Source organism: Neovison vison, chromosome 5 (genome assembly GCF_020171115.1).
Source record: "Neovison vison isolate M4711 chromosome 5, ASM_NN_V1, whole genome shotgun sequence".
In the NCBI taxonomy this organism is placed as follows: Eukaryota; Metazoa; Chordata; class Mammalia; order Carnivora; family Mustelidae; genus Neogale; species Neogale vison.
In genome coordinates, this window is record NC_058095.1 from 45,894,378 (window position 1) to 45,917,035 (window position 22,658).

At 52.9% G+C, this 22,658-nt stretch overlaps 1 protein-coding gene across 1 annotated transcript; it reads left to right on the forward strand.

The window, feature by feature from the left end:
• The first annotated feature begins 8,410 nt into the window (after positions 1-8,410).
• TAC4 (tachykinin precursor 4) lies at positions 8,411-16,989 on the forward strand. Its single transcript, XM_044250535.1, has 5 exons — positions 8,411-8,573; positions 11,387-11,471; positions 14,397-14,429; positions 15,385-15,456; positions 16,685-16,989. Exons 1-5 carry the CDS (start codon positions 8,457-8,459, stop codon positions 16,726-16,728), a joined length of 351 nt encoding a protein of 116 aa, XP_044106470.1. The 5' UTR covers positions 8,411-8,456; the 3' UTR covers positions 16,729-16,989.
• Positions 16,990-22,658: the final 5,669 nt, after the last annotated feature.

Consider the following 22,658-nt stretch of genomic DNA (forward strand, 5'->3'; position numbering starts at 1 on the left):
TGGGCAGCGCCCACTCTCCATGCCTGGGCACCGGGATTTGGCTTTTGCCTCCTCAAACCTTCAAGCCTCAACACTGTCCTCGCCCACCCGCCCCCTGGGCGCCAGAGACTCGCTGACTCCTGCCGAAGTCAGCCTGGTCATCCCCCTGCCTCCGGGCCAGTCTACGCCTCCAGCAGCATGGCTGGCAGGGCTGCCATCACCCCTCACCCCCCGGGGTCCTCCAGGAGTCTCTCCAGGGATCTTACCTTCATCTACTCTCTGGTGAGAGATGAGGATGGCTTCCCTGTAGCATCCGCAGCAACATCAAAGGCACTGAGGGCTCCGTCCCGTGTCCCAGAGGCAGTGAGGGGCCCCAGGGTGACCACTGGCTGATAGTGGAGTTTCAGAACCGTCATATCAGGGCTATTAGCAGGAACACTGAAGCAGAGCCTCTGCCTCCAGGCCAGCAATGCAGGTGGGCACCCTCTGACCCCAGTGCAACCCGGGGTCCGCCTGTAGTCCTCCTTCACTGCAGGGCTCACTGCCACATTTCATACTGTTGGCCCTTCCCCTCTGCCTTTTTTTTTTTTAAGATTTTATTTAGGGGCGTCTGGGTGGTTCAGTTGGTTAAGCAACTGTTTTTGGCTCAAGTCATGATCCCAGGGTCTGGGGATCGGGTCCTGCTTTGGGCTACTTGCTCCCAGGGAAGCGTGCTTCTCCCTCTCCCTCTGCCTGCTTCTCCCCCTGCTTATCTTCTCTCTCTCTCTCTGTCAAATAAATAAATAAATTCTTTTAAAAAAATAAGAGTTTATTTATCTATTTATTTATTTGAGAGAGAGCGGGCGCACATCAATAGGTTGAGGACCAGAGGGAGAGGGACAAGCAGATTGTGCTGAGCGTGGAGACCGACTCAGGGCTGGATCTCAGGACCGTGAAATCATGACCGGAGCCAAAACCAAGAGCTGGCTGCTCTAACTGCCACCCAAGTGCCCCCATCCTTCCCTTCTTTCCTAAAACCCTCCCTCCCCTGCCCCTGGCTTTTCCCATTACTTTTCTGGCTTTTCAAAATGTATTAATTATATCAGGTACATAGAAATGTGCAGGTAATAGTACAACAAACCTGAATGTCCACTACCCAGCTTACTAAATGAGTCATTACAGAGAAAACTGAAACCACCTGTGTCCCCTCGCCAATCCCCTCCCCCTCCCAGAGGGAAGCTCTCCCCTGCATGTACCAGTTATTCCCATGAGTATTTTACATGATTATGTATTATGTGTGTATGTATATACATATACATTACATGTATATGGGTCCATTTATAATATGGATCTATATTTTTCATGTTTTTAAATTCCGCACATATGGAATCATACCGCAGAGATCCTCCTGCGGCTTGCTTTTTTCGGCTAACACCTGATGAGTTTTATCCGATTCATTCCAATGCATTCATTTTCACTGCTGTGTAGTGTTCCATGCCACAACTGGCGTATCCATTCTCCTGCTAATGGACAGTTCGAGTAATTCCTATCTTGTTTTAAATTGTGAAAGTAAAACAAAAACAAAAAAATTGTGAAAGAGATGTATGCACAGATCTCGTAAAATAGGTAATGTTAGGATATCAAATAGGTTATGGGAACTCGCTTTTACCTGCTGCCCATCCCGGAGGTACTACCACCTGCCACTTGTGTGGATTCTGCATTACTTTTTCCAGGCGTTAATCATACACGTTCTTTCATATCCATAGTATATTTCATAAGCATTTCTCATCTGTATGTCTGTACCTCTCCTCTCTCCCGGGCACCCATCTTTCTACTTTCTCCTTCGCAGTCTCTCTTGCCACCCCTACCCCATCCACCACTTGCTCCTTAAATAGTGAGGCTGCTCAGATGTCCAGCTTTGGCCTTTTTATTCCTGGTTTCCCTGTGTTACCCTGCTCTCCCCTGGCTTCACTCGCCTGTACACTGACCTCCTGAAAGTTCTCTAACTTTGTCTCCTGAGCTCCGAGCCCCTCCTGGTCTACCCTGTGGACAGAAATACTTTAAACTATCAGGTTGTCCTAATTGATACTCACCAGCAGCTCTCGCCCTTCCAGAACCTATTCTCCTTCCTCTTCATCATCCCAGTGCCTCCCCTTTCTGTCCCTCCAGAGCTCAGACCTGGGGACGCCCTCCCTTCACACACACCCCCACCACGTCCCAGCTCGTGCCTCCTGAGACCATCACCATCACCTCCTAACAGGCTTCTCCGTCTCCAGCTTCTCCCCACTTCAGCCCCTCCTTCTTGTCCCCTCATTTGAGGGGAGAAGGCTTTGGGAACCCATGAAGGGAAAAAACCCCAAATCCCACATAAATCCTTTGTTCTGAAGCTTAGAGTGACTCCCCCCTGTCTGCGGGGTAATATTTGCACTCCCCAGACTGGCCTCCTCTCTTCCCTCCCCAATTCCCTAGCAGCCCGCTCAGGCTCCCCCTGAACTCAGCAGACTTCTGAGAGCTCGGTCAGCTCAGAGGTGCCGAACAGTGGTCAGGGAGAGAGCGGGACCGAGGTTCAGTCCTGAACCTCTCGCCGAGCCCCAGCCAGCCACATTACCCAACCCGTGGGTGCCGTCTCCGGATGGCTGGCTCCAGAGCCCTCCTGGACTAGAGAAGCAAACTGTTCCGCAGACAGTGGGGTCTGGAGGCTCCACTGGGTAGACAAAAGACAGTGCATTATAATTATATTTTCAATTAGCTGTTCACTTTTCTCCCACACTCGCTAACCAAGATCCAGGAAGAAAAGGCCGATTTACAACATGAGCTTCTCCTCTCCCACTAATGGGGTCAGACTTCTGGGTGCCTTTAGGCACATAAAGGGTTCTGGAAGAAGCAGGCACTTCTCTCCACTTGCCCTCCACAGCTGAGGCAGGGGCAGGACCTGAACCCCCATCCCCTAGCAAGGGGGGCCTTCACACGCCTCCCTCAGCTCTCAGGCTTCTGAACCCTATCTTTAAGATCAAGCGGCCTGGCCACAGGGAATGGACTGCTAGTCCAACAAGAGAAGCCCAGTCCCTGTTCTTACGAGATTCTCAACCTGATGGCAAAATAACAGGGAATGTGTGAAATCACTTTGCTTAAGCTGGGCTGTCCCATAAAACATGGATGAGTGTTATTGCTTAATTATATTATTAATGGCAATAATAATTGCCACCGTTTAAGGTTTACAATGTGCCAGGAGCTGCATGAAATTGTTTTATGCATTATCTCATTTAAACATCTCAGCAGGGGCGCCTGCATGGCTCAGTTGTTTAGCTTCTGTCCTCCGCTCAGGTCATGATCCCAGGGTCCTGGGATTGAGTCCTGCATCCGGCTCCCTACTCAGCAGGGAGCCTACTTCTCCCTCTCCCACTCCCTCTGCTTGTGTTCCCTCTCTCACTTTGTCTCTCTTTGCCAAATAAATAAATAAAATCTTTTTTAAAAAATCTCAGCACCTTTTGAAGTGAATATATTATGATCCCCACCTTGGGGATAAAGGAAATGAAGCCCAGAAAGCCAGAAAGGTTAAAGCCTGACGCTTGACATCACACAGACGGTAAAATTCTGGAGTCAGAATTTGAATCCAGGATCTCATTCTTTTTTTTTTTTTTTTAAGATTTTATTTATTTATTTGAGAGACAGAGGGAGAGAGGGAGCGCGGCACTAGCAGGGTGAGGACGGCAGGGTGAGGAGCAGAGGGAGACGGAAACTCCCCACTGAGCAGGGACCCCAGGATCATGACCTTGAGCCAAAGGGAGATGCTTAACTGGCTGAGCCCCCCAGAGACCCCCCAGAGTCTCATTCTTAGCCGCTTTGCTTTTCTTCTACTCTTGACTTGAATCTTTCTTGGGGACAAATACCTCCCACCATGTATTTCTCTTTCCTTGCTGAGCCTAACTGGAAAAAAAAAAAAAGATGTGAGTGGGTGCCAGTTCCTACAGAGAGAGGGGCCCCAGGGTCAGGATGTGCCTTCCATGGTGGGGGAGGTGTCTGACCATAAGCGTGAGGTCAGAGAATGTTCTGAATCATTCTCCAGACTCTGAGAATTTCTTTTTGAAACTGAGCAATAACTTCAGGACCTTCCAGAAATATTCCGGGCCTAACTGAGGGTCTAAATGTCAAAAACAAGGCAGGCTGGGGCCCAAAATGTCCTCGGTGACGCTGGGCAGAGGTATCTGGCCCCCACAACCTCTGGGGACAGAGGGCAACTGCTCTGTAGGCTTCCTGTGCGCTCTGGGTGCAGAGACCCACGTTCCCAAGCCCAGAGTGTCCTATCTAAGGACAAACGTCTGAAGAGTGCCTGCTCCATCCGTGGGTCTCAAGGGGGCCCAGGAATCTTGGTTTCTCCCCAAATGCCCCTTCCATGGCACTTTTCACACTGAGTTAAAATTGCTATAAATGCTTGTGTGGTTCTTTGCTCTCTGCTCTGGGGCAACTCCCGCGTTGAGAGGTGCTTAGTAAGCCCGTGATCCCTGACCCAAGGCACCAGCGTAGCCTCAACGACTGCGGGAGTTTTTCTTCAGGGGTGGCGCCAGTCACACTCTCCGGGCTACTCCGCTCCACTGCCCTCCCCTAGAAGGACCAGGCTGCCGGCCCGAGGAGCCTCATCCCCTCCGTCACCTCCTGTCCCTCGAACCAAAGGCCAGGCCGTGGGGACCAGGACCCAGCGGTTGCCCTGCCTGGACCCGCCAACTCCGAGTCGTAGGAGGCGAGACCAGACTTCAGGAGAAGCTTCCACATGGGGGCGCTGAAGGGGCGCGGGAAAGACAGCTGCAGGGCCCCCTGCGGCGTCATCGGTGGGGGGTGGGGGCGGTGGAAATCGCCCGCCTCCTCCCCACAAGCGTCCCCACGGGGCAGCCACGACCCCTCCCCAAAGCCCTCTCCCCGCGGCCTCCCCTCCCAGCTCCGCTTCTTCGGCGGTCGGGCCCCGCCACCCCCCGCCCACTGGCGTCCTCGGGCTCCGTGCAGGTGAGAGAGCGCGCGGCAGCAGCGCATCGGGTTCGAATCCCGGCCCTACCACTCCGCCGCTGGGGCGCCTGAGCCACGGCGCTCGGCGCCCCGGAGCCCGCCGCCCCCCGCGCCCATCCTCCCTCCTACTGCGGACGGAGTGGGCGCTCGGGAAACGTCAGCTTCCTGCCCGCCGCCCGCCCTCCTCTCGTGTTTCCCTCCTCGCTGTTCGCCCTCAGCTTTAAAAAACTCCCTCCCTCCCGCGCCCTTGCTCTTCTCGGCTCCGCGGTCTTCGCCAAACCGCAGCCTTTAGCAATCCTGCGCGCCCACCCGGCGCCCCAGCAGCCTCGCCGCGGCCGCGACCCGCCTCGTGGGCCACACGGCCCCCCGCGCCAGCCCCTGCCCCTCGCGTCCGGCTCGCACCCGCCTCCATGCAGCCCTCCGGGGTCGCGCCCCGCTCGGCGCCGTCGGCCTCGTCCGGGCTCTAGCTGCCGCGCCCCAGTGCTCCCGCCGAGGCCGCGAGCACGGGGCCGTGCCCGGGTGGCCGAGGGCACCGGGCGGGGCGGCGGGCTGGGCGGCCGGGGCAGCGAGCGCCAGCCGGGAGACCGCAGCCCGAAGGCAGCGCTGCAAATAGCCGCGGTTTCCAGCCGGTGCCCTGCCTTCCTCCCGGCCTTCCGGACCTCTGGGATTTTCTCTCCCATCTTCCCGCCGCCCTCTCCTCTGCCCCGTGGCTCCTGCCTCCTCCCTGCTGTGCACCAGCCACATCCTGTCCCACGACGAGCGGCTTCTGCGCGGGCGGGGCCGGGAGTCCTCGCCGAGGTCCAGGGTTTCAGAGGTCGAATAATCACAGAAAACAAGTGAGGATTAATTGAGCGCCTACTATGTGCCAGTCACAGGATTAATTGAGCGCCTACTATGTGCCAGTCTTTGTGCTTAGTTCTTTAAAACTGGGGAACTCATGAAATCTTTACCACCATCCAATGAGCAGCAGCTCCAATTTTTCAGATGGAGAAATTGAGGCCCAGGGATATTTCTTAAATCTAAGGTCACTCTGTTTGGATCTGCAAAACAGGAAGCCATCTCCCATCCCACCCCCCCCCACACACACACATCCAGAGGTCCATGCTGTCACTCTGCCTCCAGCCCTGTGTTGTTTGCCCTTAGAGGCTGAGGCTCTAGTGTGAGGTGGGAAGCAGCTGACTGGGGTCTGGGATGCTAGTCTGCCACCAATTAGTACAGGCATCTAGAGCAAGCCCAACCCGCCTCAGTTTCCACACCTGTAAAATGAAAATGAAAAGTGAAACTGTTCCCTGGAAGGAAGAGCTTGTCAACAACACTGGAAAACCCAAAGTGGAATGCCCCGCCCTGGGGGAAGTTCAGTGGGAGGCAGAGTGACCATCACCTGGACTGTTGAGACAGACCCAGAAACCAGGACTGGTGGGGCCAGAAAAGGGCTGAGCGGGGGGAATCTGCATGTTAGCACGTGCAGGTTTGGGATCAGGCTTGGGATCCATCAAAGAGATTGCTGGGCGGGGTGGGAGTGGAGGGGATGTGTTGGGGGTGTCCTCCCCCAAACCTCTGTGCTTGCCCATATCCCTCTCTGCCTCCACTGGCCTGGACTCTGAGTGACTGCACATTTCTTAAGGACCCACTGTGTGCCAAGCACATATGTCACAGCCCCACTCTCACATAGCTGGGGCGTAACCCAGCAGAAAAGGAGGGGCTGTTTTCAGCCCAGCAGTCCCCTCTGGGAGAAATGGAGCAAAGCACCTTCCTCCGGGGGAGCAAAGCCTCACACCAGGCTGTGAGGGTCAGTGAACAGAGCAAGTGCTGGGTTTCCCATCCACTCTCCCTCTCGGGTGCCACTCCTGCCCCTCCCCTGTGCTCAGCTACAAGGGATGTAAGTGGGATACTAGGAAAACCGAGGGAAAGGACTAAGCAATTCTTGTTGGAGTGAGGAAATAGGCACAGAAAAACCTACTGTGGAGATGACCATGACGTGGGCCCTTTAAGGAACGTGGGGTTGTACAAGTGGAAAAGGAGGTCTAGGCAGAGCCAACAAGCCAAGATCAAGGCACAGGGCAGGGAGTCTGAGCCTGTCCTGGGAGCCGGCGGTGCAGCATGTCTGGGACCAAGGAATGGCTTTGGGGCCAATGGGGAGGAGGAGGTATGCCCTTCTCTTGTTCCCATCCCTGAGCACACCAAATGGAGCAGAGCTTCCCTACCAGCCAGGGGTCTCCCCTGGACTGGGAGATGTTGGAGGACAGGGCTGGCATCTTATTCATCATCTGTGGCCCAGGGCCTCACCTGGGCAATAACAGTTACAGTAATAACAGTTAACGGTGTCAAATATTTACTGCCTGGCTCTGTGCTAAGTGTGGCACACGTGTGATATTTCACCCGCCAGCAACTTTGGAAATAAGTGCTATTGTTAACCTCAGGTACAGATGAGGGTTCTAAGGTTTAGAGGGACTAAGTAATGTGTCAACGTGATGCAGCTATGTAATGGTGGAGCTAGGATTGGAATTCAGGTCTCTGACCACGGGGCCCTTGTTCTACACTGACAAATGGACCGATGGATGGATGGATGGATGGATGGATGGATGGTTGATTGGATGGACAGATGGATGGTTGGTTGGATGGATGGATGGATGGATGGGAGACAGGGAGGACCTAAGTGGAGAAGGGCCTTGAATGCCATGCTATGGAGCCCGAACATTATGCCAAGGGCCATGGGGAGACACTGGAAGGCTGTAAGCCAGGAGAGACTTGCCAGGTTAGGGCTCTAGAAAGATCACTTTGACAGCAGTGGGAAGTAGTTTAGAGCTGATGACACTTGAGCAGAAGGCCGTTTTTCTGGCAAATCCCAATTCTTCCCTCTGAGGAGCTTTACTCCTTTAAACACTATGTTATTTCTCTCAGGGCAAGAGGTGCATTTCTACGTACACGTGGAGGTCCCTAGATGGAGGGGAACCTCGGGGGGGGGGGCGGCGCAGTGATGGGGAGACAAGTGGTTAAACTCTGAGTTCTGGAGGACAGGCCTCTCTTACAGGGGAGCAGAGCACAGGGAGGGGAGGGGCTGCACACTCCCCTTCCCCATGTCCAGGACGACCAGGCCCCCTTGGGCTTCCAGCCAGGCCCCCACACAGTGCCCCATTGTGCACCTGCCACCAAGGGAACAGAGCCAAAAGGTGAGGCCAGTGTTGCATCAGAGTGCTAAGCCCTGGGATCAAGTGCTGGGCCAGCAGTGGAAGAGGTCTGGTCCCTCCTCTGGTATCATTGGTCTTTCCAGCCAGCAGGAGGGAGGGAAGGGAGTCACAGGAAGTGGCCCCAGGGGCCAGATAAGCTGAAGAAAGGAAAGCAGGGTAACTGGAAGGACAGAGAGTAGGTGGAGCTTCACCCACCCCCCACTCCCCAAACACACACGAAAGGAGCCAGAGAGAGGCCCCAGGCGTGCTGGAGACAGCATCTTTAACCCGCGAGGAGCTCCGGGAGGGTCCCAGGACAGAGCAGTACCCACTATGCTGCCCTGCCTTCCCCTGCTTCTCCTGATGGGGCTGTCTGCAGGCACTGTGACAGCTGACAAGGAACTGGCCCTCGGAGCGGAAGCAGGGTCCTGGATAACCTTGACCCTGGAGGTACTAGGGGGTGAGACACGGGCTGGTCTGCGGTGGAGGGGGTGGGAGATCCCTTCCACAGCTGCCCAGAGAGCGGGTTGTACATTGTTAGCCATTTTGTCGGACTCCACTCTGCAGGTGGGTTCAAGGCCATGGGCCCTGGCTGGGCAGACATCCAAAGGGGCAAGCATGCATGGGAGCAACGGTGTGTGTGTGTGTATGTGTACATGTGTGTGTTTGTGTTTTATGTCACATATGTTATGCTCCTGGCACTGTCCTAAATGCTTCATAAATATTGACCAATTTAATCCTCCTATCAGCCTTGTGGGAAAGGTACCATTACTATCCCCATTGCACAACTAAGGAAACCAAGGCACAGAAGGTCAGTTTGTCCAATGTTATGCAGCTTTAAAAGCACATTTGTCCGAGATCAGATTTTGTTTGTCTATACATCAGAGGACATTTTCCAGAATTTCCTTTCAAGGGGGTCAACTTAGGGCAAGATCACTGTTAACATCTCCCATGTTTCTCTTACTTCATGATAAGTACTTGGTCCGATGGCCACTATCTTCTACTAAATGGACCTGAATGTGGTCACTGGGGAGAAATCCAAAAATGAGGCACACAGCATCTGGTCAGGACCCTGGCCTGACCCGGCCATTGGTGGCGAGTTTCCTTCCTGCTTTGTCTGATGTGGAAGCGTGTGGAGTGGAGAAGACCACAGGGTGCACAGACCCGGGTTCAAGTCCCAGCTTCTCCATGGACTCTGCGTGACCTTGGGGAGGTCACTGCTGCTTTTTGGCCACCTGTGACATGGGAGGAGAAGAAAATGATCCCCAGCGGTCTTTGCAGAGTCTGTGCCTAACAGCATGGGACCTGGCCCAGGCCCAGCAAAGCCAAGTGGTGTGATGGGGAGCTCTCTTCACAGCCACAAGAGAAACATCCTCTTCCCCAGGTGCTGCTGGGCCTTCCACCTGTGAGCACCTCCCCCTGCAGCTGGGTCTCATGGCTGTTCTGTTCCCTGAGACACGGGGCTGGGAGTAGAGGAACCATTCACACTGGAGGAGTGAGGTGACAGAAGGAACAAGGAAACCTTCAGGATGTGCAGATCACTGCCTCAGCCCTGGGGGGGGTTCCCCACCTGCCGTCATCCCTGGAGCTACGCATTTGGGTTAAATGCATAAGGCAGGATTCAGGTGGAGGAGGGGTCTTTCCTGAGTTAAGGGAAGCCAGGGTCCAGAAACCCCAGGGAGGGCAGGAGAAAGATAAGACTTCATTCATAAGTAGCCATTCTCTCCAGCTTGCATTTGAAGGCTGCCTTTTACTCCCCCGCCCCCCCCCCCCCGGCAAAGTGGCTTTCACGAGCTTTTCAGCAGTGGGTTCAAATCTCCGAAGAGACTTTTCCGGTTCCTAGCCAGGCTAGGTGACTCCAGCCAGAGATAGCTGCCCCAGTCCTTGACATCCTGCACAGAAGACAGACTGGAAGTGACTGAATTGGCCCAGGGCTTAGAAAGGGCCCCTCTTCAGCTTTTAGTATCCTGCACACATTGTGTTCTAAGCTCTGTGCCAGGTGCTGGGCACACAGAGACGTGAGGATGGTCTAATGACTGTCACTCACTGTCACCCTCTCCAGTAGCAAGCATCTCTCCCTCTCAACAGGGCTGAGAAGCCCTTTGGGGGCTCAGGTTAAGGCCAGAAAGTGAGGCCACACTTTTTGGCCAATATCACAAAGCCTGATGAAAAAAACAAGAACTTCAGTTCAGCACCATTGGCATAGACTTTTCGCCCCATCAGCTCAAGGACGACAACGTCTTTGCCCAGAGGAGTGGCCTCCACCCCAGGCCACATGCCATGTTCCACGTGGGAGGCCCAGGCTGTGGGGTAGGGTAGATCCGGGACCATGTGGGGAGTTTGGGAGGAAGAGAGGACAGCAGCAGTGAGAGGGGGGTGCTGGAGAAGCCCTCCCGCCTTGCCTATAGGGTGCCCACCGTGAGTTCCCCAGCTGCCCGCTCCTGTCTATGTTGGAGACATTTTCTATGATGGAGCAGAACCATGCTCTGGAGTCAGACTCCTTGTGTTCAAATTCTGCCTCTGCCACTTCCTGCATGACTTGGACAAGTCACTTACCTTCCATGAGTCTCAGTTTCCCCATCCGTAGGTGGGGGATCAATCAGTCACTTCAGGGGCACCTGGGTGGCTCAGTGGGTTAAAGCCTCTGCCTTTGGCTCAGGTCATGATCTCAGGGTCCTGGGATCGAGCCCTGCATCGGGCTCTCTGCTCGGCGGGGAGCCTGTTTCCCCCTCTCTCTCTGCCTGCCTCTCTGCCTACTTATGATCTCTCTCTCTCTCTCTCTCTGTCAAATAAATAAATAAATAAATCTTTAAAAAAAAAAAAACAGTCACTTCATACGGCATGTGCAAAGAGTGAGATTGTGTCTGCAGTGTTGGAGCCTTTGAGCTAGGTGACCTGGGTTCAAGTTCTGGCTCCGTCTCTCACATCCTAGCTGGTGAGCTTGGGAGGACTAATGTCTCTCTGCCTCGGTATCTTCATCTGTAAAATGGTGACCATACAGGTTCTAGCTTGGTGTGGCTTCAGCGAGGATTAAATGAGTTAATACAAGAAAGTGCTGGCCCCCGAGCCAGGAACACAGGTGGTGGAACACTGTCTATGAATGATTGTGTCTAGGCACCGTGTTGGCTAAAGAAGGCACCAGAGCCACCTGCTGGCACAGAGCCAGGGGGCATGATACTGCTGTCGCTTAGGCTGCCCACCCTGTCCAGTGTCCAGCCCCAGCCTCTCCCGCAGCTCTAACAATGACCTCTCCGCTTCCGCAGGATGGTGGCATTCACCTCCAGCTCCAGCAGGTGAAGAGGGGCAAAGCCAGCCAGTTCTTTGGGTTGATGGGGAAGCGGGTGAGAGGTGAGTGACAAAGGTGGGTGCTGTCTGGTGGGTTCTGAGCGGGTTTGGTGACACCAAGCAGGAGCCCAGCTTCAAGCCCAGGCCTCCAGGGCCTGGTAGGGGTCGCCCGTGCCATAGGAATGATCGTCAAACCCGACACTTCGGAGAATTCATTTATACCGGGCTACAGGTGTTAAACCCAGGGCTGGCTCAGGCATGCAGGGGTGCAGTCACCCTAAGGGTGAGGGAGCGCCTCCTGGCCTGCTGGTGCCCTTGCCATCCATCCGAGGGATGACTCCAGAGACAGCTGGTAAAGTGTCTAGATGTGAGCCAAGCCATTGGCCAAGCTTTCTAGTCGATTCTGTTTGGCTCATATAGAATTTTTTTTTTTAAAGATTTTATTCATTTATTTGACAGAGAGAGATCACAAGTAGGCAGAGAGGCAGGCAGAGAGAGAGAGGAGGAAGCAGGCTCCCTGCTAAGCAGAGAGCCTGATGCAGGACTCGATCCCAGGACCCCGAGATCATGACCTGAGCCGAAGGCAGCGGCTTAACCCACTGAGCCACCCAGGCGCCCGGCTCATATAGAATTCTTAAAATGAACCTGTGTTCCCTGAAGATATTTTTTTTTTTTAAGATTTTATTTATTTGTCAGAGAGAGAGAGGGAGAGTGAGCACAGGCAGACAGAATGGCAGGCAGAGACAGAGGTAGAAGCAGGCTCCCTGCCGAGCAAGGAGCCCGAAGCGGGACTCGATCCCAGGACGCTGGGATCATGACCTGAGCCGAAGGCAGCTGCTTAATCAACTGAGCCACCCAGGCGTTGCCCCTGAAGATATTCTTTTTTTTTTTTTAAGATTATTTATTTATTTATTTGACAGAGAGACATCACAAGTAGGCAGAGAGGCAGGCAGAGAGAGAGAGAGGAGGAAGCAGGCTCCCTGCGAGCAGAAAGCCCGATGCGGGACTCGATCCCAGGACCCCGAGATCATGACCCGAGCCGAAGGCAGCGGCCTAACCCACTGAGCCACCCAGGCGCCCCCTGAAGATATTCTTAATGCAGAAGTCATGTCCCAGGGGATCTGGACAGAGGGTAGTTCCTTTTTAACTGTCTATATTATATCTATCTCTATCTCTATCTCTATATCTATACACGCATTTAAGTGTTGTCAGCAAGGGTCTGAGGAAATTACCATTTTTATACCTTGTCAAGGACACGTCGGCAAACTCCATCAAAACTGGAAGTACACATACCTTTTACCAATAGTCTCACTTCAGAACATGTACAAAATAGAAATGCTATTGACGCATGAATCTTAAGATATTTACATCAGAGTGTTTATTGCCAACTTGTTTATAATAGCAAGAATTTGGAAATAACATAAAAACCATCAATGGAGGGGCACCTGTGTGGCGCAGTCACTGAGTGTCTGACTCAGTTTCGGCTCAGGTCATAATCTCAGGGTCCTGAGGTAGAACCCCACATCAGGCTCCAGGCTCAGCGTGGGAGTGTGACAGTCTCCCTCTCCCTCACCCCCCTCCAACCCATAGCTTGCACTTTCTCCCTCTCTCTCTAAAACAAATAAATACTTCTTTAAAAAAATTTTTTTGGGGGCGCCTGGGTGGCTCAGTGGGTTAAGCCTCTGCCTTCAGCTCAGGTCATGATCTCAGGGTCCTGGGATCGAGCCCCGCATCGGGCTCTTTGCTCAGCGGGGAGTCTGCTTCTTCCCCTCTCTCTCTGCCTGCCTCTCTGCCTACTTGTGATCTCTCTCTGTCTATCAAATAAATAAATAAAAATCTTAAAAAAAATTTTTTTAAAAACTGCTTACTTACACACTTGTATAAGCAAATACATAGGGAAATTTCTAGAAGAATAAATACGAAACTGTCAACAGTGGTTACGTCTAGGCTGGGAAGGGGAAGTGAGGGAGAAAGAGTAAAAGGGACTTTAATTTTTACTGTACAAACCTCTCATGGCTTGCTTCTTTTTATAGTGGGCATGTACTCAAAGAGTGGTTTTTTTTTTTTTTAAGATTTTATTTATTTGACAGACAGAGATCACAAGTAGGCAGAGAAGCAGGCAGAGAGAGGGGGAAGCAGGCTCCCTACTGAGCAGAGAGCCCGATGCGGGGCTCAATCCCAGGACCCTGGGACCATGACCTGAGCTGAAGGCAGAGGCTTTAACCCACTGAGCCACCCAGGTGCCCCAAGAGTGCTTTTGTAATAAAAAATATATAAGCACATAGGGACGCCTGGGTGGCTCAGTTGGTTGGACGACTGCCTTCGGCTCAGGGCGTGATCCTGGAGTCCCGGGATCGAGTCCCACATCAGGCTCCCAGCTCCATGGGGAGTCTGCTTCGCTCTCTGACCTTCTCCTCGCTCATGCTCTCTCTCACTGTCTCTCTCTCTCAAATAAATAAATAAAATCTTTAAAAAAAAAAAATATATATATATAAGCACATAAAAACAGAGAAAGCTGACTTATGACCAGACACTTCTGACCTTTGTTTTCTTCTCCACAAAATGTGTTCTCGACTGGGCCGTTTCAAAGTTCTCTTCCAAATCCAACACCCCATGAGGAACAGGGGATGGGGAGAGCAGAGAAAGATTTATTGAGCACCTAGAATGCTCACATATGACATCTCACAACAACGTCCCCTTTATCACCAGCGGGAAAACTAAGGTTCAGACCTGTGACAAACTTTTCCAAGGATGTCCAAGCAGTGCCAGGCACCAGAGACTCCAAAGTCTGTGCCCTTCCCAGGGCTCCACACTGTCTCCCCCATGAGAAGCCAAGCAGCCCAGCCATACGGGGTGATGGGAAGGGACTGGAATTCTGCCAACTACCCACCAAAGGCACCAAACCCCAAAGAACCATGAGTCCTTCCCACCTCACCAAGCCCCTGGGGAAGCAGTGCGGCCCTCATTCCTTCTTTCTCTTTCCCCCAGGAATACCTCCCATCTGGCCGGAGAGAAGAACAAGTAAGCCTTGTCCAGATCTTCCCCTCAGCCTGCTCCCCGGGGAGGGCTGAGCTGGCCAGGCCGCTAACAAGTCAGCGAGGTGGGGAAGACCCTCTGGCCAGGGGCACCCCGTGCTGGCCTTGGAGGGGGTGGAGCCAGCACCGTTTGGCCACACGCTGGGCTTGCTGGCTGTCTCCTCAGAGAGGGGATTTGGACATGTGGGGGGAGTAGCTGCAGGGATAAGGAGGAGACAATATGAATCCAATTCTGCCAAAGGTTCAAAATTACTTTGGGTCTAAAGCCTGGGATTGGAAAAAGCTAACCAATCCGTTCCGCCCCTTGCACCTAGAAGGATCTGGAAAGTGCAAATCTGAGCAGCTAGTACCCTGCCCAAAATCCTTGGTGAAAAGGGGGAAAAAAAAATTAAAAAAAAAAACCCAACCAACTCTTACCCACCACACCCTCAGTACTCTGAGGATCAAGTTCAATGCTCTGACGACTCACCACATCCTCCTCACTGACTTGACTCCGGGCCCCACCTCCCCTCCTCTGACTGCCCGCCCTACCCGGATGGAGCTGGTCTACGTGACCTGGGCACCAGGCTGTCCTTGGCGCCCTGCCCTGCCCTGCCCTGCCTGGCCAGGCCATGTGGGTGCTGTCCCCAGAGTAGACCGCCTCCCACCACTGACAGTAAAGGGTGGGCTGCTGCCTCTGTACCCACAACGCGAGCAGTTTCTATGAGTGGTGTTCATAGGTGTCTGTGGAGGGAAGGGCAAAGGGAGGGAGGATGCCAGAGAAAGGGGTGGGAATCAATGAATGACTCAGTGAATGAATGAACCAATCCACAATTTTTCCCTCAACTCCCAAACGCTTGAGGAAAGGCTGCGTTCCAGCTCTGGTCCTGGCCCTGCCCTGCCCTTCTTGGGTCCCAGCACAGACTTACTCTGCTGCACTCTTTCTCCTCTATCTCGTCTAGCTCCACCCCCAGAACATCCGCAAGGACAAATGGTGCAGGGCCTTGTTGACAGGGCGCAACTATCTACAGAAGGTAGGTGAGCTCTGGTGGATTGCAAGGGCATCAGGGGAAAGTGACCGATGCTTCTCTGCCCGTCTCCATGGTGGGGGCCAGGCAGACGGACAGACAGAGCAAGTTCCCCACAAGCCACTGGGCAGATGTCCCATAGAAGAGAGCGGTTGAAGCACAGGGAGGTGGTCCCTTCAATGATCTAGGCTTGAGATAGCCAGAGTCCAGAAGCTGCACCCTCTTCACCCACCCCAGCACCCAGGCACACTCTGCCCCTGCCTCTCTCAGGACCAGCTGGAGCCACGAGAATCATGTGTGTTTTTCAGGCCCAGGAACATCCCCCTTATTCCCACAGTGATCAATGATTGTTCAAAGTCATGCCTTTAGCCTTGAGGTATTTCGTGTCCTCAGCAATCATAAGTGTGAATCACTCCAGGAGGGATCACACCCTAAGCAGTTACAAGCTAACACCTTCTGGCGGGGGTCACAACCCCAAAGGGGCCCAAGGGTACACTCAAGAAATGAATGAGCCGTCATGAAGGTAGGTAAGAGACACAGGTCCGGGTGGGGATGTGGGGGAAGATCAAGTTCAAGCCAGCCGGCACCCGAGGGCATCAGAGACACTGAGCTCCAGTCCGCCTTCAGTAAAGCCTGACCTCTTCCCCCAGAGCGCATCCTTCAGCAGAATGCCCTTCCAGCTTCCCTGGTCCAACACCTGCTCCTTCCAACATAGGCTCTTGGGACTAAAGATGGCAAGTCCTCTCCTCTCCCCACCCAAGATTCTTTTCTAAATGTCTCAGCCATTCCATTCTAAGGGCCATGGAAGTCATCTCAGTACCTAAATGGAAGTGAACGTCCCTGCACGCAGAGTGTGGGCAGGAATCCCATTTTTCAGGGATGGAAAGCTTGCCCGGAGTCACACAGTGAGCCGAGGACAGCCAGGGCTAAAGCTGGGTCTCCCATGACCTAGTCCACGGCACCTTCCGCATCTCTCGAAAGGCCTGCAGGCTTGCAAATACTGGATCACCACTTCCCTCCTCTTAGATAGAATAGCTAAGGGGTGGCTCATCCCAGCTCCAGATGTGCTTCCGGCTGAGAACTGGAAGATGTGGCAGATGGACTTGTAATTTGATCGTCCCAAATATCTATAGGCCGAGTTAGGGAAATGGAGGGCCCAAGGAGGAGTGACTAGGGAAGCCCCCCCAAGGGTGGAGGAGACAGACAAGACTCCTGAAACCACTGTCACGTACAGAACTCTTCCCAGGCAGAGAGGATGAGGACCACGGGTCAGAGTGAGCACCCCCACTGCACCCTTCCTGGAGGACGAAACGCCCATCTCCTTCCCCGGACAATACAGCTGACAGCCGGCCAGACCAACTCTCTTCTCGTGTGTCTCCTGTGCCTGACACTGGTGTGTCCCACCTGGCCTCCCTGAACTCACTGTGGTTCCTTCTAGAACTCTCAGTCCTAAGCCATGGTGATGCATACATGCACCGTTGTTCCAGTTGTGAGCTGCAGTGACCCTGCTCTCCCCCCACACTCAGCTCCCATCTCACTGCTGAGCAGGGCCGAGTGCCATGCACTTCCATGTCTCCTGTGCCTGGAACACAGGAGGGGCTCAATAAATGGACAAACAGTGTATAGTTTCTTCTCTGGTGCAGAGCAGAGGGCAGGGATGGTCTGGGTGCTACACCCTGCTGTGGACTGCAGAGCAGCAGGACGGGGCGGGGCATGGTGGTGCTTTTCCAGAACTGCAAAGGGAATGGGAATAGTTAACAGTCCTGGTCCCCACCCTCAGGCGGGAACACAGGCTTGGGATACAGGTAAGGAACCGGAATGCAGACACCCTCTCCCTACTCAGAGTCATCATTTCAACACCCCAAATCCCTGGCTTCTGTCCTGGAGATTTGGGTCCTGGGTCCTTCATCAATTCTCATGCGTAAAGTGGCTCTTCAGCTGCTTTGCTTCTGGGACCACAGGCAGTGAGGCATGCTCTGAGCACTAGGAAGAGCTCCAGGGGCACCACCAAACACTTCCTGCTCTCAGGGAGGCCCCCCTCCCGTCTGACGGGGAGACCACTGTCACTGCCCCCATGGTTCATGGGGCAGGAAGCAGAGGACCCCGGAATGCTTGGAGAGAGGCACATGAGCTGGAATGAAATCATGGAGGGCAAAGCTGGTCATCAGCATGGAGGGCTACGTAAAGGAATGAGCTGGGAGTGGGGTGGGTTCAGCAGTAGAGGACAATTCGTGAATTCGCTAAGCTGCATAACATTTAGCCTCTAGGTCCCTCTCCCCACAAAGAGGAAATGGGTTCGACGTTTTTTTACAGGGATGTCTGATCCTTTGGGAGTGGGGTGGCAGGCTGTTTTAGGAGGAGAAGGTGGCCCTGGAGGAGAGGGCAGGCCCTTCACCTGGGTGCCGGGGAAGGTTTTAGCGACATCAGAGACCACTAAGGAATGGCCAGGTGTCAGCACAACCAGCAAGAGTCCTCTGTTTGCCTTGCAATGAAATAGCCTCTATATTAAGACCGACTTGTTTGCAGGAGTCCTGACTAAACCTCAGGACTCCCTGGTCTTCCTTCTACCTTACCCACGCCCAGCGAGCCATCCAGGGGTGGGAGTGGTGCTCGCCCTCTCCAGGGCAGAATACCCCAGTGGACGCACTTATTCCATCCACTCCCGACCCCCTCACTCCCAGGGCACCCCCGGTGCCCTCCCCACCTCACCCCACTCACTGTTGTGGGCCCAAGAGGTGGTTCAGTCATTACGACTTGAAGGATGCACAAAGACTGAAGATTTTCTTTTTGTGTTTGAAGACTGGGGCATTTAAAAGAAACTGGAGTCACTAAATATTTGGTGAGTTTCCTCTCTGTGCTGGCACTTGGCCAGGAACTCAGATGGTCCCGGGAGGATGGAAGAAGTCGGGGACACATTGGTCCTTGAAGACCTAATGCCCTTAACAGGGAGTTGAGATGTGCAAAGCCCATGCCTTGCTCTCCACTGTTCTCCAACCTACCACGTCCCTCAAGCTTCTGGTTCCTGCCATTCTCGGCAATTCGTACTCTGAAGTCAGTGTCTCTGTAAAGCCCTCCCAAGCTGGGAAGTACCTATTCTCTCCCTCCTATGAGTTCCCCAAGCCCCCTGAACATTCCTCCATGACACTTAACATACGATGTTCCAATTCCGTTTCTCTCAAATACACAGACCACATCCCATTCATCTTTATCCCAGTGCCACTGCTAGTGCTTGCCCGGTGAGAGGTCCTTGGAGAGTATTTTGACAAAGGACTCACACTTCCTGTCCTCCAGGAGTCTCTGTCTCTAGAGAGCCACACTTCACACAAGTGCTTGAAATAAATAATAGCAGCTACCGCTTCTGGAACGCCTATCCTGTAGTTCTTGGACTCGGTGTGTCCCAACGCTGAACTCTTCACCAACTGCCCCAAGGCCATTCCTCACTGTGGTGGGCAACCCCGCAAATGGTGCCTCCCTGTACTCTGCTGCTCCAACTAGAAACCTGGGAATTACCCTCCGCTCCCCACATGGAATATAAAAGCCCTGATTCTTGGTTTCTCCAAATTCAAATCTCCAATTCTACCCCCTCCACTACCACCCTTAATACGAACCAGTCTGGCTTTGCCTGGAAGGAGGAAGCCCCGGGAGACTTCCTTGCTTCCCATCTTATTGCCAGACCTGGCCCATCCATTCTTCACTGGGAGCCCGAGCTTTTAAAATGAGAAATTGGGTCATGCCATCCCCTGCTGGCCATGGTTCAGCTTCTTGGGATAAACCTGACAGTCTCATGAAGGCCTCCAAGGCCCTGTGTTCTCAGGTCCTTCCCCCTCCAGCCAGGCTTTCTTGAAGGCCCTCACACACACACGAAGGACCCCCTTATACTGGGGTCTGTCCCTAGGCGTCCCCACTGTCTGAACGCTGCTGCCATCCCTTCACTCCTCCTTGGACTAATTCCTCATTGTTTGTTGTTGTTGTTTTAAAGATTTTATTTTTTATTTATTTGACAGAGATCACAAGCAGGCAGAGAGGCAGGCAGAGAGAGGAGGAAGCAGGCTCCCTGCTGAGCAGAGAGCCGTGCGGGGCTCGATCCCAGGACCCTGAGATCATGACCTGGGCTGAAGGCAGAGGTTTTAACCCACTGAGCCACCCAGGCACCCCATTCCTCATTGTTCAGGCCCTTCCTCAGGCAGGGTCCCCTCTAGTTCTGCTCACACAACTTGTCCTTTTCCCTTCGTGGCACTGATCACAATTAGAAATCACATGTATTGATTGGTATCTGTCTCCTCCAGAATGCAAGGTCCACATCTTTTTTGTACAAATAAGCATTGGGTACACAAATCAGGCATTCTGCAAGGCAGATTTCCTTCCACAATTATTATCCACCCCCTGCGATGATAAGCCATGTGCTCGAAGTTATACAGGAAAAGGCAGAGCCAGGATCTGAACCCAGGTGCCTTCATGCCAACACCCAACCTCTCCATGCTTTACTTGGTCTACACCATGATCACACAGACAAGTCTCAGGCAGAATTAAGACTTCACAAGGAATTCCAAGGGGCGCGTGGGTGGCTCAGTTAAGCCTCTGCCTTCCACTGAGGTCATGATCCCAGTGTCCTTCGATGGAGCCCTACATCAGGCTCCCTACTCAATGGGAAGCCCAATTCTCCCACTGCCTGCCGCTCAGCCTGTTTGTGCTATCTCTGTTGAGTAAATAAAATCTTAAAAAACAAAACAAAACAAAAAACAAAACAAAAAAAACCTTCACAAGGAATTCCTTTTTAGTGGGGCCAAATGAGTTGGTAGGAAGGAAATTTCCGAGAACCTGCCTCCATTGCACCAGTCGTCTGGGAGGCTCCTTCCAGAGATCATTTTAGGAAATGTCTTCCTCTAGGAAAACTCCCACGGGGAGGATGTTTTGAGAAGCTCTGATGTCAAGAAACATACTGATACTTTTTAACTTAGTGTCTTCCAAGTTCTAGGACTACAGTATCCTTTTTGCCCATACTATTGTGTTCAATGCAGCACACTTGGGGGTAGGGGTGCTGTTGGAAGTGTTGGATTTCCCAGCAAAAACAGGAAAGGGGATAGATGAAGACAGCTGCACTTTGAGACTAGGTATCGTGGAATGATGAAAGCTAGGTAGGCGGAGTCCACTTATGGACAGACTTGAAAGCCAGGATCTGGGACCTTAATGCAAGAAGCACTAGGGGGGCAGGGTGCCTGGGTATCTCGGTGCGTTAAACCTCTGCCTTGGGCTCCAGTCGTGCTCTGAGTGTCCTGGGATCGAGCCCCTCATTGGGCTCTCTGCTTGGCGGGGAGCCTGCTTCTCCCTCTCTCTCTGCCTGCTGCTCTGCCTACTTGTGATCTCTGTCAAATAAATAAAATCTTTAAAAAAAAAAAAAAAAGGCAGCACTGGGAAGCTGTGTGGTTGAGCAGGGGTGATGAGCCAGGTCTAGAGGGCAGTATATCCTTCACTTTTCTGATCCACTTCTGTAAGGAAGTAGCTAAGATTCCCAGGCCAGGCAGGGACTTTAGAAGCAATCTGAGTGACAGTGAGACAAGCTGAATGGCCAAACAGGGCTGGAAGGGGTTCCCAGGCTCCCGTTGTATGGAGTAGGAAGAGCGCCCCCTGGAGTTACACAGGGTGGTGGCCCTCGCCCACCCATCTGGTTCCCAGTCACACGCAATCAGCTGACAGAACCTCGGGGGCCAAACTGAATTCCAGCTCTTTCGTTTCAAAAGTTCTCCTCCTGCATTTCCCCATTGCTGTGCATGGAGCCATCCCCAAACAATGAACGGCTTACAACAGTCTTTCTCACAATTGCGAGGTTGGCAGGACTCAGCTGCATTTCTTTAGCTAACTGTGGGGTCAGCAGGGGTCACCGCTGAGGCCGCACTCAGTGGGGAGAGGTCTGGGATTCAGGTGCTATCATCTGCAGCTTCTTGGTCCTCTCCCTCGTGGTCTTTCTTACACAGCCCTCACTGTTCACAATAGCTCAAACTTCTGCTTTCGAAAACATTTCTGCTGGTTTCCAACAGCCAAAGTGGAAGCTTGCCTGAGTATCACATTCTATTAATCACTCGATTAATCAAAACAAGTGGAAAGTCCAGCCCACCCTCAAGAAGAAAAAATGGCTTACTGGGAGGAGCAGAACACATACCCAGAAATGGGAGAAATGGCTGGTGGCCTGCTCTGGAGAGGACCTACCACACCAGGTTTGTGTGAGTGTGTGTGTAGCTTTCTAATAACTCTGGAATACACACACAGTGCTGTTCCCAGAAACCAGCACCCGTTAAGGAAAGAGTAGCTTCTTGGACTGAACCGGACTTGTCGAGGATAAAGGTGTTTACATCTCACGGAGAGGATCTGGGAGGGGCCCCTAAGCTGATGTTGCGCAAGAGGCACGTTATTTTCTCCACTTCGGGGCACAAATAAACAAACCCCCCGGCCCCCAAATGGTAGCAGCAGGACCTACATGGACAGGGATTGCATAAGACAGGAGAGACAACCAGCACCTGGGACATTTATCACCACCGGGGAGTCCTTTGTCTCCTCCTTGGTGACATTCATTGGCATTTTGTTGGAAGATGCCACAAAGGAAGTGGGCAATTACATTGCCCCCAGCAGCAGTAAATAGTCTGGAAGAGGCAGTCAGAAAAGTCTGTAGCAGAAAGTTCTAGGCTAAAACCCGTGGGTCTAGTACTAGCATTCCAGGATCCCCGTAAAGAGCAAGATAGCTTCTAGAATTCCTAGCACACGCCATACATTCAGCAAAGGAGGTTTCACTTTATTCTAATAATGTGTGGAACCCTGGGCTGCATTTTGTATATACACACACTTGTCAGGCTGTGGGAGGAAGTGGAGAGCCAGGAAGTCAGGCCTGCTCCCCTGGTGGTCACTCGGCTTCACTGGAGGGGACCTGTCATTTCAGCCTGCATATACAAGCCTGTTCAGGGCCTTGGGGTGAGCGAAGGCAGGGTTCATACCTGCTCATGATCACTTTGTTTCAAACTAAAGTTTCTTTAAAAAAAAAAAAAAAAAAAAAGATTTTATGTATTCATTTTAGAGAGTGACAGCAGACTCCTCACTGAGCACGGAGCCTGTGACTGGGTCCCAGGACCCTGGGATCATGACCTAAGCCAAAGGAAGTCACTTAACCAAGCCACCCAGGTACCCCAAACCAAGGTTTCTTATTTGACCCCAGTGTAGGA